Source organism: Hyalella azteca, unplaced genomic scaffold (assembly GCF_000764305.2).
Source record: "Hyalella azteca isolate HAZT.00-mixed unplaced genomic scaffold, Hazt_2.0.2 contig4728, whole genome shotgun sequence".
Classification (NCBI taxonomy): domain Eukaryota; kingdom Metazoa; phylum Arthropoda; class Malacostraca; order Amphipoda; family Hyalellidae; genus Hyalella; species Hyalella azteca.
In genome coordinates, this window is record NW_025934939.1 from 18,140 (window position 1) to 30,208 (window position 12,069).

The 12,069-nt window shown below is 36.4% G+C and overlaps 1 protein-coding gene across 1 annotated transcript in view; it reads left to right on the forward strand.

Annotated features, from left to right (window-relative positions):
- Positions 1-1,123: 1,123 nt before the first annotated feature.
- LOC108666484 overlaps positions 1,124-12,069 on the forward strand; it is a 44,712-nt gene continuing 33,766 nt past the window's right edge. The window contains exons 1-2 of the mRNA XM_018153370.2: positions 1,124-1,604; positions 5,159-5,336. Of these exons, the coding sequence (XP_018008859.1) occupies positions 1,572-1,604; positions 5,159-5,336 (211 nt within the window). The 5' untranslated portion in view covers positions 1,124-1,571. The remainder of the gene's footprint in view (positions 1,605-5,158; positions 5,337-12,069) is intronic.

Genomic DNA, 12,069 nt, shown 5'->3' on the forward strand with positions numbered 1-12,069 from the left:
AACGTGAAGTCACAGACGGACAGACAGACGGGCATGGCTAGCACATGCAATAGTGCATTTGTTCCGTAAATGAGAAAATGCTCTAAAGAGACCAATGTTTTGTAACTTCGAACCGCTTGATCGCCCGAACTCTCCTGTCAATTCTCAAATTTTTCGCTTGTCGAGATTTAAGACATTTAATGTCTCAAAATCGAATGGAAAACCGTATTTTCGGCAGCACATCACCCGTCTCAGAGAATTGCTTCATTTAGTGATCTCTGTAAAATTTTTCAGTGAAATTCGGTGGATTGTGTACCTTAGAAGTGATCGAATAAATGAACATTAAATTGTTAATTTTTTTGGTTATATATACGTATATATATTTACGAAATAATCGAATTGCTTTGCATATCATTGCACAATTTTTAGACCTTAATTCGACACATTTCTCTGTTTTGAATCCTGTTAATTGCATGAAGTTTGCATTGTTATACTGTTCAATATCATGAGAGCATTTATTCACTATTGAAATTTATTTCTAAAAGATGAAGTCAAATCACTCTACGCTGATCCGGATATTATTATTTGTAGATCCAATTAATATGTCAAATGCATAGCGGTTTCGTTCTACGTAAATTTAGCCATTAACACACATGGATAAATTTCAGGTAAAATAAATGAACAATAAAGAATATCTATAAATTATAGATAGAAGGCAAATAAAATGCACACAACGCTTTGCTAATAATATATTCGCGCGCATATTCATTTTAGTGATGTAATGATTAGTGGATTAATCTTCGAATGCTACTTATTTCAGTTATTTGTAATGCAATCCACAAATTTGAAAGCCGTTTCCAAGGAATGGTCCTAGTTTTATTAAAATTTGATAAATCAAATGTGGGTGTGAAAGAGTATTACGTCTATTGATAATACTTATGTTTGAAATCATTTACGAATTCGAGCGAAATATAATCTAAGAAATCTTCTATCTAGACTTCTAGAGCAACGACTGGGTAAACTGCTTTAAAGAATAACACTGAAAACTTTTGAAAGGCAAAACGTCTCAGAAGTTTCCAAGTTTTCCAGGTACGTTGAGTCGTTGACGACGCCGACGGCGTTCCGCGCATTCGAGTCTCGGTCATCGCAGTGAGAGGTTGTGCGGCTGTTGCGCTGCCGCTGTCACCTGTTACTTTGCACTCTATGTTGCTACTTCATCTATTCGTTACAGATTTTGATAATTCATGCAAATTTTTCATGTTATAGCTGACAACTAAGAGGAACGCTCTATTGACTATCATTTGAAGTTTTAGTTCGCGCAATTATTAAGTGTGTCTCACATAAACTAAAGCTTGAACAGTGAAAATATTCGGCACAGATTCGAATGGGCAGTTTTATTAGTTAGCACTGCTCCCTGCGTTGGATTTGTGTGCATAGGTGCTCGTAAGTTTTTTCAAGTGTATTCACGTACCTAAACGGAATGTTTTTGGTATTGGTTCCATAATGGCCATCGCATTTATTTAAACTCTAACCTCGCGACTTTGTGGCAGAAAACCGTTCCTTCTATTACAGTTCTATACAAGATCTCCAACATGTTTCTTCACATGGCTAAAATGGAGAAACGGGTGAGTGATAACTCTAATGAAGTCATTTTCAAGATTTGCATTTGTTCAGTGTATTTAGAAAGCATGAACTCGCTTTGTCAAATTTCTTCTGATTTAAGATTTTTATTTCAATTTAGGATTATCAATAATTTGATTCAAGTTTAAAATTTATATTACAACTCTGGAAATGACTAAAGTATTGATATGCCTTGTACATTGCTATCAATATATATCGTTGTGCTTTACCGTCAATGACACGTAAGTAGCCACTAAGCAACCTCGCCGCTCGTCTCAAGTAAGAACCCTATTATGGCTGTTGTGTCTGGTCAGAACTACGATTTGGAGGGTTCGATAACAGCACGATGACTACGTAGATTTATGGTCGCGCTAGAAAGATTTGGTCCAGTTTTCTTCATTAAATAGATCGTTTCTATTGAAAGCCGGCGACTTTAGTGCTCTGTCAACGTTATCGACATAACGGCATTGACTGTAGGCTCGAAATTTTGGCTTTTGAAGTCGAAATTTCCTTAGTTTTATTTAAGGTTATTCGGATTTCGGATAACATAGTATCTGCAAGTTCAAATCACACAATGAATGATATAATTTTTGTGCTTATTTTGATAGTATATATCAGTAAAACGATTTCAGATCCAATTAATTATGATCAAAGAATTTGTTGGAGCAAAAGCTAACTTCACGAAATATTGCGCTCCGAAGGCGCTCCAGAATTAAATGTAAGAAATAAACTTTCGGGCAAACTTCGGTGCAAAGAAAACTGGAGACCTAAGGTTAACAAAAATGCTACGTGGAAAGTCTATGGGAAATTGCACTTACGTTTATTGTTGCAAATTCAATGAAATTGGCGACACAAAAACTAAACTTTGAGTATAAATGGTACAATTTATTTTAAAATTAATAAAGAATTGGTACCCTTCCAATTTCTTTCAATATGCCCTTATTAAAAATCCAAGTTGGGTAAAGACGCTTGGAGAAGGACCTACAGAAATACGAATTTAATTTACAATTTATGAATACATATTTTTATCATCTAATTATAGATGATAAAGGATTAAGATAGTTAAAGGTATAAATCATCTTGATAATTAAGTATGATTATTACTTTGAATGTGATTGTTTCATTTAAACCTTGCAAAGACCCTGGTGCTTGCACCTCTCCTTCATTAAATAGGTGAAAAAATAATAATAAATTCCAATTGTTTTTTTTTGCGATGAACTTGTGCATTCATAATGCATGCACACGTGCCGCGCTATTCTGAGGCGTAAAGCGGGAACGCGACCACGGTTTTTAACGCTGCTTTGTTCTACTGATTTATAGTAAAAAAATTATTGCAATGTATACATCACTTCTTATTACACATAAATCTATCTTGATGTGCATTGTGCAATACCCAAATTCGTAAACTATAGGAACTGTCATTATAACTGAGCGCTGAAACGAAACCGGTATAACGAAAGTGCTGGGAAAAGTAGAAATTATTTTTTATGATTTTATTTAATCGTAACGTATATCTTACAGAAGCTCAGTTTCATGATATTGAAGGTAGATTGGCATAAATGAACTCTTGTTTTTAGAGAAACAAGGAATCCTAAACGTAAAAATTTGTAAGACGTTACTTCGTACAATTTATAAGTGCAATATGGGAATTATGTGACTGCATGACCTCAAATTGCCACGTAAAGTGGACAGTTTAAGGCTGAGGTATCGTGCTCTATTTAACCTGTAATAAAGTACGATGATGGGTTACAATAGCGCGTGTATATATATAACTTCAATATCGGACCGTGTGCAATTTGTACTGCTTTCCTGTCCCAGCAGGCGTAAAGACTTGTATAATCAACCGAATAAAAGCAGTTTATATACATGCATACTACCTTGCATTGATCTAGAAGCCAAGTGCACCGTATTTCGAACCTGCAGTGACTTAGGTTCGAGCCTCAGCGAAATTGTGAAATTTCGACGTGAAAATTCGACGTTGTCGCTAACCGTCGGCTATGGTGCATACCCTTAGATTACGATAAGCAATTCTTTTTCCCTATATTATGAGTGTAGAATTTTAGTATCGGTATTTTTCCGCCCGTAATGTTCCCACGTAATTGAAAGCCGAAAGGATTAGATAATCGAAACGCCATGCCGTGTAAAAGCGTAAACGCAGGTCCCGGTCAAACGACCAGATATTTGATGGCAACAAATGAGCATGTAACTGCCAGCTGTATTGTTCGAACATCGCGGCCGTGCAAACTTGCGCTGGCTGCGATCAGATATCCAATAACCGCGTAGCAAGTTGTCTGACGCAAATTCATTGGTGAATATTGTGCTGTGTGTGCTATTCTAACAATGTATTACGCGCAAATATAAGTGCTGTTATAGTGCTATTTTAAGAATGTACTACAATGTACCACGCACAAATATAAGTGCTGTCAGTGCTATTCTAACAAATTGCACTCATTTAGAGACGTATGTAAATGAATTAAACGAATATTACTCTTTATTCATGCACCAAATATTGCGTAAAATTTATCAAGTGAAATTAATCTTTTTTATACACATATTTTGATCTATAAGACATAGAAAACTGAATAGTACTGCGATTTCAATGCTACTACGACTTCAAGTAAGGGTCGCACATACTGTCGAAATTTCCGAGAAATGTCGTTCACTGGAATTTTTTCCGAGCTCAGAGATGCAATTTATTATTTATCATAAAAAAGATGCAACGAACTTGAACATTGCGGCGAGATATTCATGAAAGTTTGATTAGGATACGTCAGAAATTATTTGTTTGCGGCACCTGATACATTACAGTTTTGATGCGTTATCTTAAAATTACGTTGAACCGTTTTCTGGAGTGATTTCAGAATTTTTGACATTGTATTATCCTTCAAAATGAATGGAACAAAACTTTTCAGGTAGTTTAATAAAATCCTATCATATTTATTTCAAATTTATGTAATTATAAAATGTTCTGATTGATATATGTTTGTATCGGGCTGGATTTATTCAAGTGCCTAAACTTTTGCTCATATTTTTGATTCGAGTTTGTGTGGGAAAAATAAGAGTAATACATTTTATTTCCGTAGAATTAGTTTACCTGAGCTGAGTGCGAATATCACTTCATGTTAATAATAATATCCCTCAAGTCCCCATACGATGGGTTCAGGGATACAATTGTTTCAACCGTCGGGAATAATCTCATTTCGCCGACAATAATTATAAATTTATTTTTTATTCGACAATTTATTTCGTATCATTGTGTTTGAAGCTTGTAATTAGGTCATCATGCCAACAACAAATTGCCAACATGAACTCACAGTACGAAATACGCTCACAACATAAAATACGCCAACATGATCTTAAATGATTTTAAATTTATTGTCGTCAGAATCGTCCTCTGGCGCAAAAAGTTTGGCGAATAACGGCTATTGAGCAAATCCGATGCTTAAAATTATACATTTAACCTCGCCTACAACGGTTTTAATTTAAAGTTTTACATTGTTATTATTAATAATATTATTTTTATTATTATTATTGCTATTATTTATTTTCCCCGCTACAGAAGAAGCCAGCAGCGAAGGGTGTGGGAGGCTTCCGTCCCGTCGTGGACTGGCGACACATCACAGTGAGGAGGCGGACTGTAGAGGACTGTAAAGTCATCACCTTCATCATCACCAGCGGCGTCGTCATCATCGTAATTGGGCTCATCATCACCGTACTCGGCTTTTTCGTCGTCAACAGTGAGTATTTTTTTTTAATTTTGCCAATAAAAAACAGGCTAGTTCGTTAATTAGCAGCTGTTTTTTAATTCGTCATTTAATTTTTAGCGCATTTTCTCATTTACGGAAAAAATGCACTATAGTGCTCGCCATTTCCGTCTGTCCGTCTGTCCGACTGTCTGTCCGTCCGTGACTTCACGTTTTCGTTCACGAGAAAATGCGCTCTCTGCTGCCACTCACTGCAGTGAGTACTGAGTTATATTTTTTGTTATTTTGATTACTTCGACATCAACGAGTTCGGCAGCTAAAACTATTGGGTTATATTCAACATCAGGCTCGGCTTCTTTAAAGAGGGTTATTTTGTGGTACTTAATTGACGTTTATTATAAGATGGGCATATTCTGTTTGACAATTTAATTAATCGATTTATGTATCAATATTTTGGTTCGATTGATATTTATATTCATTGACATTATAGGTATTTACGTACGTTGAGGCAGTTTTCACTGCATTATACTCCTATGCAATGTACATTGTACAATAAAATGTACAATACGGTATCAAAAAATATAATAGCTAATTGGTTCGGTTTCCGAATCATGATGAGATTGTCATACCTCCTTTTTACTGGCGTCGTGAACGCCTTTTTGTTAAGTGTTTTCATGATTTCGTCCTAGCAATGGTGCCCGAATTTTTTTATTTATCCGGACAGTCGATTCCGAATTCATTCTAGTAAAATTTTTCCCCATTTGTTCTCTTTCTTTTCCGAGAGTCGATGCTCTATTCAGTCGGAGAACAATTCTCATTTTTTCCTACGTTGACAAGCTTGGTCCTCCTTTAGCCATCAGCAGTTTCTCTCGCCCGTTCATGTTTGGGAACTTCTTCTCCTGAACCCCGAATACAACGTAAGGCTTTTTCCGGGGGAAAAAATGCGTTTCTGCCGAAGTCGAATTGCGGCAAACAGCGGCAGCGCGCCAGTGTTTTGTAGCGTTCCTAACAAAAGGGAAGATCAGGCGAGAGAACTTCCTTCATGTCGGCACAACGCCTCGAAGAATGACACGTTCATTATACTGAAATGTGTTTGGCACAAAATAATGTTAGTTTCTCAGAGACTTCTTTTGTCTCTCTTTTTCATTTTCATTTTCTTCACAGTTTCATTTTTCATTTTTTTGCTATACTGTAGTACTTCATTGCCTTCGAAAAATTTTCAATAAGGTCCATCGTTCATTTTTTTAAAAAACTCTCTCTATGCTGCCGGTGTTCGAACGCAATAGTTCTAAAGAATAATTTCAGTCTCATTCGGTTGCTTTAATGGCTTCAACTTCCTAGAATAATTGAGATGAATAGTCATTTGAGGCCTCAGAGGCCTTCATACCTCCACAAATGAAAAGTTCATCAGTAATTGATTAAATTCTAGGCTTAAGTATTATACGAAGTTTCATTCATGAGAATAGGTAAACACACATCGAATAAACTAGTATAATTTTTTTTTAAATTTGAATCAATTATAATTCTAAAATTTCCCCAATACTTTGCTATACATAATTTTACATAAGAGGCATAATCACCAGTGTTTTTTAATATAAAAAATAGTTTTTAATTAGGAATTCGTCAATTTTTTAATACGGAACGGATCGTTCACCGGCTGATATATGCACGTCTTGGTCATTAATACGCGTGAAAGTCTCCTCGTACTAGCGATAACTGGGCATGACTCACAATACCTGCAATAATAGTGTACGTTCATTGTTAATGATGACGTTCGTTGCGGTACTTCACTTCTTGGACACTTAACGAGCGTCTGCCATTAGCCCCCGCTTGCCGATATATTGGGGAAGTTTCTTCCGTTCTGATACGTTGTGCTGGCTTCTCCCTTCGTGAAAATTGCAGCAAGGTAATAACGTGCTACACACTCAGGAAATTATGAGTCATTTTGTCCATAAAGTAAGTTACTTTTTCACGTGACACTTATACGCCAAAATGTTTCAGGACAACCCACACATGAATAAAAAGTGAATAGCTATTTAGACAAATCATATTGCTTTCTCTGAGTGTGAGCTGCCTTTTCATGTGGGTCCAGATATCTAGAAGTCAATGATTAATCGGTTCTATGGCAACGATCGATTGTGCGTGTGTGTCCATCTCATTAATGATCATATTTACTGCTTCCGGAGAAAAAGAATTTTCTTTTCCATTACGAATGAGTCAAGGAAAGGGAAAGATGAATTAATAAATTAACTAATCACGAAGCGAAATTCATGCGATACGAGTCCAGTTCTCGAAAAAAATATGACGATCATAAGCACTGTTCTAAAGTTAGGTTCAAGGCCATATATAGATAGACGATATAGGCCAACTTTTTCCGTTCGGATACCAATTCAAAATTTTTGAATAGAATTTCGATAAAACTCATACAATTGGTAGAAACTTGCAAACTTGTTTATCTAATTGGTTTTTAAACATCAAGAAACGCAAGATAATGCCTACCCTCTTTGAATTCCGATCACAATCGAGTTTAATCATTCTATTATATAATTGATTTATAATTAATTCGGAGCATGATAAATATTTGTAATTTAGAGGTCTCAAAACTCGACAAACCCGCGTCTTTCCTCGCCCAGCCTGACATGTGCGTTGCTTATACCTTACTTAAAAGTTTACCTGATAGAGTAGTGTAATAAAGTAATATAATAAGGTAAAAAATAATGGTGTAAAATAATATAGTAGTGTAAACTTTGAATATTTGTCAGGCTTCTAGACATCGCATGATTATCATTACCAGCCGGGGCTCAAACCTTTAACAAACTTCTCATTTCTTGAGGATTTTCAACTTCCGGCCACCCTGCTATTGGCACTGCCATGTACACAAGCTTCATGTTAACTGCATGCGATATAGTGTAGTATTGGCAAGAAGTAAAAGGAAATAAAGGATATCCTAGAAATTTATGCTCTGTGTAGGAGGTTCTTCGTCCGGCAATAATCTACGGCAATTGCTAGCCATATTTCGTGATCCGTCCGCCGTCCGTCTTGGCATTTATTGCGGTTTTTCATGACGGCAGCGCAGAGATTGTCAGCAGCAGCGGCAGTAATAGAAGCGACGGCGGCTGCTATATACAGTAGAACATGCAACTCTAGCAGATGAAAGAACTTTCAGCAAAAGCACTAATAACTTCAGAATAATCAACATCATAAACTAAAATATCAACTAGATAAAAAGAACAAGTATTAAATTCACTTGTTTACTTGAATCGTGTAAAGATTGATCTGACAATGCGGTAATAAAGGTTTTCTAGACACTCAGAGGCTAGGGAGAGGCTGGAGTAAGCTGTGATTCAAGTTTATTGTTTACTGGCACAGGGCTGGTGTTTAACTACCTAGGAGCAGAACGGGTATGACAAAGTTAACACAAAATTGAACTGTTCTCAAGTGGTCTGATGCAAGAAGTCAGGCGGGATGTTGCTACAATCGCAAGTTAACCAGGAATTTAAAAGCAAAGACAATGCCATAGAAGTTCACCATATCTTTATAAGAGAAAACGTTTTGGAGACCAGCTAGCGATGAACTGACGATGGAGCTGGTGTCCGAAACGTTTTCTCTTATAAAGATATGGTGAGTTTTTATGTTTTTGGCTGTGCTTTTAAAAAACAGCAAGAAGTGAAATAGAAGTATAAACAACTATGCAATCCCCCGAAAAAGCAAGTTATTTTCTGCAGCCACACGTGTTGCAGTATCGATTTCGGTGCCAGCTTCAGTGCCATGATCCGCAGTCCGGAAATCGGCATGCGGATAGCAGGGGGCATTGGGATCTTAATCGCCGGCAATCTATTGTGCTTATCCCTTAAGTCCTGAGCTTAGCGCAAACTGTCGCTTGCGCTGGCCCAAACACAGCAAGTGAGCTTAACTGAAGCCTAAAAGGCCTTAAAAACAACAATGGAGTGTAAGACTGTTTTTTTCGTATGAAAATAATCAAAAATATGTCAAAAATTAAATTACAATTAACAAAATCAATTTAATTAACGATGAAATGGCAGTTGATCATATTAAATTTGAAGCTTTTTACAAATTGAAGGGCGAAAATAATTGTTTGCTTTTGGAAATTTTCTAGTATAATTTGAATAATTGTGGTACATATTGAATAATATTATACCCATGTAGCAAAATAAGCTTAACGGTCGGCCAGACGTGTCCAGGTTTTTCTAGTAGACGTCAAAGGCGGCGCAGAAACACGACATCGTCTGAAATATTCGTCCGGAAATGACGTGTTGACGGAACGGGAGTCTAAATTGCGTTAAAAATCCACATCGTAACTCAGAAACTGCAAACACTGGTAATTCGGATTGCTTGAGGCAATAAAACAAACTGGAATTACTGAAGGAGGTCAAACAAACTCGGATTGCTAAAGTCGGTGAATCTAAAATGCATAGTTTACTGCTGGGTTAGTAAAGCAAACTCATTTCTAACGGTAGAACACCGAACACAAATTACTTTTCAGTAAGCCTCATTTATATTCCTTGAATTAGGAAACCAACCGTGAATTGCTGGTCAGTAAACGAAGCACGAACTGCTCGAGATACGAAAGCGAACCCGTGTCAATAATTTTGTAAAATATATACTGGAAAACCGGGAGGTATGACGGATGGAAAATGCAGCAAATTTTTTTCTTGGGTAAATATTTAACCTTTTAGAGTGTTGATTTGCAATTTCAAAATCTGATCGACACAATATTACGTTCGACTACGTTCGTTAAAATAAATTAAAGGATTTGTAATACTGAAACGACACATTGAATTGTTGACATTTGTAAAAATCTTGTAGGGTTTCTTGTCGTTATAGAAGTAAAGTTTAAATGTATATGCCGAGCACACATATATGTAAGTTATTCATCATATCCTCCAGTTACTCTACGCTCACTGCAGGTTGTTTATCAACCACAGTTTCTAACACTCGCTAATATTCATTCATTTTTACTTACATTTATCTTACGCTCGCTGGAAGTCATTCAACATTATCCACATGCCGTTACCCTATGCTTGCTGTGTCATTCATCACAACGCACAGTTACCCAGCATTCGCTTTAAGTCATTAATTATTACATACAAATCCCCGACTGTAGTCATCAATCATGCAGTTCTTGTCCGTGAGCTTTAAAGTATACACTGAAGCTCACTCAGAATAGCGACCCAGCCGACTTCATTCAGCGGCATCTCATTGTCTCTCGACCAGAGATGTTCCTTTGTCTCGAGTTCTATTTCCGATTTTATGAAGGACCCGAAATACCGTCGGTCCTCCGACTGCAAGGCCTCGTTCCTTGATATATCTTTTATTCGGAAGATTTATTGCCCCGCTATTTCTTATCAACGGTCACGGGATTATTTGGCTAGGCTACTTCGCTAAGAATCGTGACGTATAAAAACCCGACCTTCTGTCTCGCATGAGGCGGTGATGTTCGGGACCTGAGGGTCAAAAAGCTGGAGGGTTGGTTGAGATGAATTATGATGAAAATTGCTTATATATCTGTATGCATATTTAGAATACTAATAAATATATTATTATTATTGTTACCATTCTTATCGCTATTATTAATTATATATTATCATGTTATGGAGATTAGTAAATGGAGATTGGAGATATATTTTATGGATATCGTTAATATCATATATACATAGAAGATAATGAGCATTATCTATGATGATCAAGGGCTTGTACGACTCAGTTCAGTTCCTTCGTTCGACTCACGTTTTTATATAATATTTTTTATGGTACTAGCGGCAATTCCGTAATGAACATCAAAACAAGATTACGGTTCGCCGACGATTTCTAATTTCATTTGTGTTTATGAGCAATTATGTTGTTGCTAATTTCTTCATTTCTTATACGAATTTGTTTTTGATTAATTTTTATCGAAAAATTTACTTCCATTTTGAGTCGTGCATTGGCAGAAATTGTTGTGTTTAAGTTTTTTTTTTTTCACAAGTCATGCAGGACCGAATCTGCATTCTTACCGTATTTGTATTTCTCATGTGATGGTTGTGCTCCATCACAAACATCCAAGCTTGCTTCCAATATAAATGTTGACTTAATCAGCATTATCAGCATTAAATATAAAGACTTGATCAGCATTATTTATGGCATTATAATGTGGACAAATTAAAAGTTCAAAATCACCAGCTACGATTTAAGTTCATGTCATTGATATATGCAAAAAGTAATAAAATACCCATATTCCCTAGATTTTCTATGCATGATTTTAAGTTATGCGCACTGCTACAGTTCACTCGTTCATTGAATTACTCGATATTTGGAGTTGCACCAACGTCGCTGCTGCACTGAATTGTTTGCAGCTACGACGAGCGACGTTCGCTTCTGCATCTAAACTTTGCAATAGAATTTAATGAAATTTAATAAATTCAAATTTAATTTCTTTCGACCTTGCGAACGGCAAGCAACATCGAGGGCGGTGAACACGCGCGTGTATAGCTGCAATATTTTGCTCCATCGTACCTTGCAATTTGTGGGCGCATGTCTACTATTACGGAGCCCCCTGAAATTCATTTCATTATTTCACGCGCAAATACTGTGGGGTTCATTATGCGTCTTCGTGGTGGAGCTGAGCGAGTTGAATGAAGAAGTCTAGCCTTAATTATTTGAATAATTGAATGGGGAAGAAACAAATTATTTATTATCTCGTCTGCAGGAACGTGTTCTTCTGGTGAATTTTGTTTGTGTTTTTATCGTTTAATCATCATTTTTATTA